We start from the raw sequence: 9,064 nt of genomic DNA, 5'->3' as shown, positions 1-9,064 counted from the left end.
TCACGCACTCAATCGCTCGCTCACTCACTCACTCACTCGCTCGCTCAGTCACACACTCACTCACACACTCAGTCACACACACACTCAGTCACACACACACTCACTCACACATACTCAGACGCACACACTCAGTCACACTCACTCACACACTCACACATACTTAGACGCACACACTCACTCACACACTCAGTCAGACTCACTCACTCACACGCTCACACACTCACGCACTCACTCGCTCACACACTCACTCACACACATACTCAGACGCACACACTCAGTCAGACTCATTCGCTCATACACTCACTCACGCACTCACACACACACTCGCTCACATACTCACACACATACCCAGACGCACAACTCACTCACACACTCACACTCGCTCACACACTCACTCACACACTCACTCGCTAACACACATACTCAGACGCACACACTCACTCACACACTCAGTCACACTCACTCGCTCACGCACTCACTCACACACTCAGTCACGCTCACTCGCTCACGCACTCACTCACACACTCACTCACAAAGACAAATATCCCCCGCATAGCCTGAACACTTACACTCACTTGTACACACACGCACACACTCACTAACTCACTCACTAATACACACACACACGCACACACTCACACACTCTCACTCACTCACTCACACAAAGATCCCCCTTGTCACTTACACACATGCACACACGCATGCTCACACATATAGATACACGCGCACGCACGAGACGTGCAAGCTGCAGTCCGAGCACCAAGTCTCTCAGACTCACACAAAGACAAAGATACCCCGTATAGCCTGTGACAGACTGTCGGGGCAAGTGCTGTTAGCGAGCAGCACCTGTGAAGGCCGGGACGGTACACGAGGAGGTGGTGTGGCCAGTCCCATATAAGTGCACGTCAATACACACGTGTCAACACGTAAACATAGACACACACACATATATATACTGTACATGTAAACGGTATATCACACGCAAAGACAAAGACCCCCCTCGTAGCCTGTAACAGACGGTCGGGGCAAGTGCTGTTAGCCAGCAGCACCTGTGAAGGCTGGCACGGCACGCGAGGGAGTTGTGTGGCTAGCACCACGCCCGGCCGGCTTTGTCTCCCCTGTTGTTTACACACCGCACCAGCTACTCATTTGAGGCTGAGTCTACTTGGGAGGAGACCCTGGACCGATTTGAGATGTGAATCGCCACTGGCGTTAGCCGTGCCGGGGAGTCGAACTCGGCTCTCCGGCTCTGCAGCTTATGACGGCGTGGTGGTGGCCTCACAACCCCCGTTGCCTTGAACAGGTGCTCGTTATCTCCGTGGTTCTTTCGGTAAAGTCACGTAGAAGGGAAATAATAAAATAATAAAAATAAAACATAATAGGATAAAATTCTCACGACGTTTCGGCCACAACGCAAGCAGCCGTCCTCAGGTAAAGAACAGGTCTGTCGGAAAGACAGCGTCTGAATGAAACACCACCAGGCTTGGAGTGTATATTTAAGCTGGGTTGGAGGGGGAAGAGCGCCTTGACAAAGGAATTTGCATATCGAGAGGAATTTAGCATATTTATGGGAAATGCAGATATGGGATTAGTCACTACTTGTGGAATGCGTAGGAGGTGGGGGGGGGGGGGGGTTTCAAAGTCATATTATGCCCGTACATTATGCAGTATGCAGGATTAGCAGGTGCTCGCTAACAGCACTTGCCCGAATAGTATGCTAAATTTCGATTTAAAGCTTCAGACGCTGTCTTCTCGACAGACCTGTTCTTCACTTGAGTACGGCTGCTTGCGTTGTGGCCGAAACGTCGTGAGAATTATTTTATGATGTGACTTTACCGAAAGAACCAAGAAGATAGTATGCTAAAGCTATACAGGGCAAGGGGGCGTCTACATCTGCAGAACGTAAATAACCAGTGGCATCTACATCTGCAGAACATGAACCAGTGGCATCTACATCTGCAGAACATGAACCAGTGGCATCTACATCTGCAGAACATGAACCAGTGGCATCTACATCTGCAGAACATGAACCAGTGGTATCTACATCTGCAGAACATGAACCAGTGGCATCTACGTCTGCAGAACATGAACCAGTGGCATCTACATCTGCAGAACATGAACCAGTGGCATCTACATCTGCAGAACATGAACCAGTGGCATCTACATCTGCAGAACATGAACCAGTGGCATCTACATCTGCAGAACATGAACCAGTGGCATCTACATCTGCAGAACATGAACCAGTGGCATCTACATCTGCAGAACATGAACCAGTGGCATCTACATCGGCAGAACATGAACTAGTGGCATCTACATCTGCAGAACGTAAATAACCAGTGGCATCTACATCTGCAGAACGTGAAGAACCAGTGGCATCTACATCTGCAGAACGTGAAGAACCAGTGGCATCTACATCTGCAGAACGTGAAGAACTAGTGGCATCTACATCTGCAGAACGTGAAGAACCAGTGGCATCTACATCTGTAGAACGTGAAGAACCAGTGGCATCTACATCTGCAGAACGTGAAGGACCAGTGGCATCTACATCTGCAGAACATGAAGGACCAGTGGCATCTACATCTACAGAACGTGAAGAACCAGTGGCATCTACATCTACAGAACGTGAAGAACCAGTGGCATCTACTTCTACAGAACGTGAAGAACCAGTGGCATCTACATCTGCAGAATGTGAAGAACCAGTGACATCTACATCTGCACAACTTGAAGGACCAGTGGCATCTACATCGGCAGAACATAAAGAACTAGTGGCATCTAAATCTGCAGAACATGAAGAACCAATGGCATCTGCAGAATGTGAAGAACCAGTGGCATCTACATCTTCAGAACGTGAAGAACCAGTGGCATCTACATCTGCAGAACAAGAAGAACCAGTGGCATCTACATCTGCAGAACGTGAAGAACCAGTGGCGTCTACATCTGCAGGACATGAAGAACCAGTGGCATCTACATCTGCAGAACGTGAAGAACCAGTGGCATCTACATCTGCAGAACGTGAACGACCAGTGGCATCTACATCTACAGAACGTGAAGAATCAATGGCATCTACATCTGCAGAACATGAAGAACCAGTGGCATCTACATCTACAGAACATGAAGAACCAGTGGCATCTACATCTTCAGAACATGAAGAATCAGTGGCATCTACATCTGCAGAATGTGAAGAACCAGTGGCATCTATATCTGCAGAACGTGAAAAACCAGTGGCGTCTACATCTGCAGGACATGAAGAACCAGTGGTATCTACATCTGCAGAACGTGAAGAACCAGTGGCATCTACATCGGCAGAACGTGAAGAACCAGTGGCATCTACATCTGCAGAATGTGAAGAACCAGGGGCATCTGCATCTGCAGAACGTGAAGAACCAGTGGCGTCTACATCTGCAGGACATGAAGAACCAGTGGCATCTACATCTGCAGAACCTGAAGAACCAGTGGCATCTACATCGGCAGAACGTGAAGAACCAGTGGCATCTACATCTGCAGAACATGAAGAACCAGTGGCATCTACAGAACACGAAGAACCAGTGGCATCTACATCTTCACAACTTGATGAACCAGTAGCATCTACATCTACAAAACACGAAGAACAACTGACATCTACATCTGCCGGAGATCATACCGCTTTTAAAGCCATTCCCATGCGTTTAGTGCACACGATGTGCAACGTGTTACGAACAGAGACTTCTAACTCGATCGTACGTAGTGGAGCCCCCTGTATGAGTTCAAGTTGCATCGGCACACCAATTACCGAGCCTGCGAAAAATTTACCCGTAAAAACAAAGTTTTTCACTATAAATCCTTTATATGCGTGGCGGCTAGTCCTCTCGTCTCTGGCTTGAGATGGCTGCCACCTATGGGTCAGATGATTGTCTGCCACCATTAAGCAATTGGTAATTAAATATAATTTATTTTTTCCTAAAAAGTGTAAAATTTAGGAAAAAATTTCACGAACATTAATTGTCACGCACAACGAGTCTGTGTGCAAAATGTCAGCTCGATTGGATCACGGGAAGTGGGTTAAAAAACGACCGAAAGATTTGCACGGTCCTAAGCGCGCAAGCAAGCAAGTGAACTTAATATAAAGGATTTAAAAAGCAGCAAAACAACGGCAAGAACAGTCCCAGAGTGCACCGAGACAACACGCAGCAGTCGTGCCTCAATAACATTGAGCATTGAACTGGAACTATCGATACTGCCCGGGTGAGGATCAAAGTTACGAATCACACAATTTGGGGTTTCCAGCACTCGCTGTTTGGCTATACTTCACCATTGCTGGTCAGTGCGGGTTTGGTGAAGAATGGGGGGATTGTCCACAGCCACGACCACCACCACATCACGTGGTGGTGGCTGGAGGTGGTCGTTGTGGTGGTCGTGGTGGTCGTGGTCGTGGTGGTGGCTGGAGGTGGGACCATGCGATTGCTTTGCCCCGCGCCACTCCTGGCGGATTGACCGCCAGTTGGTATGGGGGTGCCATCCACGGTGACTAGGAGATGTTAACTACCTTGTCTGGTATGCAGGAGGTCGTGGGTTCGATCCCAACCCTGACGCCTGCTGCTGTATATTTGGAGTTTGTGTGTCTCTCTCTCTCCATGGTGAGATGTTAACTACCTTGCCTGGTATACAGGAGGTCGTGGGTTCGATCCCGACCCTAACACCTGCTGTATATTTAGAGTTTGCGTTTCGCTTTCTGAGGTTGCTTGGATTTTTCTCCGGGTCCTCCGGTTTTTCCCTCCACATTTCGAATCCACATCACTCGAGTATTTGGCAACTGCTATAATTGTCCACGTGATGATGAGCCACTTCGTTGGGCGATCGTTCGCGGTAGCCAGGTCGCTTCTGACACAAGAGCCACGTGGCTCAGTGGGGGCCTTATCTGGCCAAATACAAAATAGAAATGGTTTTAGATTCAAAGGACAACGCAGGTTAAAGGCGCAGCCTTGAAATGTCCGTCTCGCACAACTGCTGGCGGATTGGCCGGCAGTGGTACGAGCAAAAGATCCACCCCCCCATCTCTCCAGAGAGGCATTTTTAAATTCTTTATATTAAGTTCACTTGCTTGCTTGCTTGCTTAGGACCGTGCAAATCTTTCGGTCGTTTTTTAACCCACTTCCCGTGATCCAATCGAGCTGACATTTTCCAACACAGACTCGTTGTGCGTGACAATTAATGTTCGTGAAAATTTTTGTTCCAAAATTTTACACTTTTTAGGGAAAACAAATTAAATATTTAATTACCAATTGCTTAATGGTGCAATGCAATCATCTGACCCATAGGTGGCAGCCATCTCAAGCCAGAGGACGAGAGGACTCTAGCCGCCACGCATATAAAGGATTTAGAGTGGAAAACTTTGTTTTCACGGGTTATACTTGTTGTACTCTTTTACACTGGCCAGACCTCTTGAATTACCCACATTTTCCCACCACAGTCGTTGACTATTCCCAGCCAATTGGAGAACAGGGCCATCGACAAACCAGTCAATCAGAAGAGCGAGATAGGAGGGGGAGTAAAGTGATGAATCGACCAGAGAGAGGGGAGGGGGGTGAGGAGTTTAATCAATCAATCAGAAAGTTGCAAAGTGATTGATGCATCAACCAATCAGAGAGGGAGGGGGACAACGCGTTGACTCATCCAATCAGAAAGTGGCAAAGTGATTGATGCATCAACCAATCAGAGAGGGAGGGGGGCATGGAGTTGACGCAACCAATCAGAAAGTGGCAAAGTGATTGATGCATCAACCAATCAGAGAGGGAGGGGGGCATGGAGTTGACGCAACCAATCAGAAAGTGGCAAAGTGATTGATGCATCAACCAATCAGAGAGGGAGGGGGGCATGGAGTTGACGCAACCAATCAGAAAGTGGCAAAGTGATTGATGCATCAACCAATCAGAGAGGGAGGGGGGCATGGAGTTGACTCAACCAATCAGAAAGTGGCATAGTGATTGATACATCAACCAATCAGAGAGGGAGGGGGGCATGGAGTTTACTCAACCAATCAGAAAGTGGCAAAGTGATTGATGCATCAACCAATCAGAGAGGGAGGGGGGCAAGGCGTTGACTCAACTAATCAGAAAGTGGCAAAGTGATTGATGCATCAACCAATCAGAGAGGGAGGGGGGCATGGAGTTTACTCAACCAATCAGAAAGTGGCAAAGCGATTGATACATCAACCAATCAGAGAGGGAGGGGGAATGGAGTTTACTCAACCAATCAGAAAGTGGCAAAGTGATTGATGCATCAACCAATCAGAGAGGGAGGTGGACATGGAGTTTACTCAACCAATCAGAAAGTGGCATAGTGATTGATACATCAACCAATCAGAGAGGGAGGGGGGCATGGAGTTTACTCAACCTATCAGCAAGTGGCAAAGTGATTGATGCATCAACCAATCAGAGAGAGAGGGGAGGGGGGAAAGGTTTTGACTCAGCCGTTCGGGGAGTGGCTAAGTGACGAGTTTCACACGTCAGATTTCGCGACCAATTATCCATAATAGAGGCTTTTGGGTTAGATGTCGTAAATATAAATGTGTCGTTAAACCCGCCACCACCCGACACAGCCATTGATTAATTTAATAGTCTATGAGGGGAATATCTTCTATATTTTACCGTTTTCTAATTATTCAGATTTGAACATCATAAAATTCAGATTTCTTTTTCGTTAAAAACCGCTTGAATCCTAAATATCTCAAAAATAATGACAGAGAGGACAATGGTTGCCGTTTTAATGTTATTTTCTGTTTAACGCTCTATCAAAGTAACAAAAAACGCACTCGTATCTTGAACGGTTTCTGAACGACACCACTTGAACAAACATGTTTAATGGGCAATCTTGCTTTCAAGCTTTCATGACTGCAGGAATCCATACTCTTTGGTTTATAGAGCGCTTAAAATCGAGACTGGGTAGCCTTCAAATGGCAAATCTCGGATTTTGTGTCCTAAAAGTTACCTATGTACCAAATTTCAGCTTTCTACCTTGTTGCGAAGTACCACCGAGGGTTTTTTGACACGTACATATATACCACATACACACAGATTAAGGTCTTTATATTTATATCGATAGCAGCGCCGGGAGACGGAGTCAAACCTAGTCACCCACCACGTCTGTATCGATTATCATTGTTTGTTTATCGCACTGCGCACGAACTTTACTGTACTCTGATGCCCCCTGCTGGTGAAATATTCGTGGCCTTCAAAGGGATGAGGGGGAAGTCGTAACAGGTTTTTACCCTTTTATCTGGCAACAAAACTGACACCTTGATACAAGGGATCATGTTTGCATTAACCACAACACTTGCGGTCAAAATGCAAACAAAAAGGCAACTCTGATAATGTATGCACTGTCCTTGAAATTGATTGGTCCACACCCGAGACAGCTTTTCTTAGAGCCCAGACTCACATGGTGTTGGACCAGATGACGCCTTTTGGCGTGATCTGGGCTCTAAGGAAAGCTGTCTCGGGTGTGGACCAATATCTTGCTACTGGCAAAGGAGGTCTCATAATGGATGAGGGGGAGCCTATAAAATGTAATAGTCGACGTTTCGGACGATGGCCCTTCATAGCACATGGCCAATTTCCCGAAGAAGGTTCATTGCCCGACTCGTTGCCTATTACCTATGCATATATGCTTTGACGTATATTCTCGGAATTGTGTTGTCTTCTTTTAGGCCACTTGTGATTTTTTTTATTGCCGGATGTGTTGAGTGTTGTTGTTTTTGTTGTTGTTGTTGTTGACGTTTCGTCTTTGTGCACCACTGCCAAAGCAGCAGCAGTAATAACAGTAGTAGCAGCAGCAGCAATAGCAACAGTAGCAGCAGTAGCAGCAGTTGAACTTTACTTGCGATCGCAGCCCGCGCGTGTCAGAACGACAACGGGACGTTAGGAAATGAAAGACGCAAAGCCCCACGGGAGTGAGACTGTGGGCACGTGACCCTAACTCTGGACCGCGTGGTAAACCCACAGAGACACACAGAGGTACAGAGACACCCATAGAGATGCATAGAGACATGTAGAGACACACAGAGACGCATAGAGATACACATACTTATAGAGATACACAGAGACTTATAGAGATACATATAGACTCATAGAGATACACAGAGACTTATAGAGATACACAGATACTTATAGAGATACATAGAGACATGTATAGATACATCAAGACTTATAGAGATACATAGAGACATGTATAGATACATCAAGACTTATAGAGATACACATATACTTATAGAGATAGATAGAGACATGTAGAGATACACAGATACTTATAGAGATACACAGATACTTATAGAGATACATAGAGACATGTAAAGATACATCAAGACTTATAGAGATACATAGAGACATGTATAGATACATTAAGACTTATAGAGATACACATATACTTATAGAGATAGATAGAGACATGTAGAGATACACAGATACTTATAGAGATACACAGATACTTATAGAGATACACAGAGACGTATAGATATACACATACTTATAGAGATACACAGAGACTTATAGAGATACATATAGACTCATAGAGATACACAGAGACTTATAGAGATACACAGATACTTATAGAGATACATAGAGACATGTATAGATACATCAAGACTTATAGAGATACATAGAGACATGTATAGATACATCAAGACTTATAGAGATACACATATACTTATAGAGATAGATAGAGACATGTAGAGATACACAGATACTTATAGAGATACACAGATACTTATAGAGATACATAGAGACATGTATAGATACATCAAGACTTATAGAGATACATAGAGACATGTATAGATACATCAAGACTTATAGAGATACACATATACTTATAGAGATAGATAGAGACATGTAGAGATACACAGATACTTATAGAGATACACAGATACTTATAGAGATACACAGAGACGTATAGAGATACACATACTTATAGAGATACACAGAGACTTATAGAGATACATATAGACTCATAGAGATACACAGAGACTTATAGAGATACACAGATACTTATAGAGATACATAGAGACATGTATAGATACATCAAGACTTATAGAGAT

General features: G+C 45.3%; 1 protein-coding gene across 1 annotated transcript; it reads left to right on the top strand.

Annotated features, from left to right (window-relative positions):
• The first annotated feature begins 2,122 nt into the window (after positions 1–2,122).
• Positions 2,123–3,860, top strand: LOC133352363 (uncharacterized). Its single transcript, XM_061567959.1, has 2 exons — positions 2,123–3,543; positions 3,610–3,860. Exons 1-2 carry the CDS (start codon positions 2,799–2,801, stop codon positions 3,858–3,860), a joined length of 996 nt encoding a protein of 331 aa, XP_061423943.1. The 5' UTR covers positions 2,123–2,798.
• Positions 3,861–9,064: the final 5,204 nt, after the last annotated feature.

The sequence above is a fragment of the Lethenteron reissneri genome, chromosome 40 (genome assembly GCF_015708825.2).
Source record: "Lethenteron reissneri isolate LAM-NWPU_2019-01 chromosome 40, ASM1570882v1, whole genome shotgun sequence".
Lineage (NCBI taxonomy): Eukaryota > Metazoa > Chordata > Hyperoartia > Petromyzontiformes > Petromyzontidae > Lethenteron > Lethenteron reissneri.
This window is presented reverse-complemented; position numbering and strand designations above follow the sequence as displayed.

Excerpts from the sequence above, each read along its gene's own strand:
- LOC133352363 (XM_061567959.1), top strand. The coding sequence starts at position 2,799 with ATGGCATCTGCAGAATGTGAAGAACCAGTGGCATCTACATCTTCAGAA. Across the intron at positions 3,544-3,609 it reads ATCTACAGAACACGAAGAAC|AACTGACATCTACATCTGCC; the intron begins CAGTGGCATCTA and ends AACACGAAGAAC.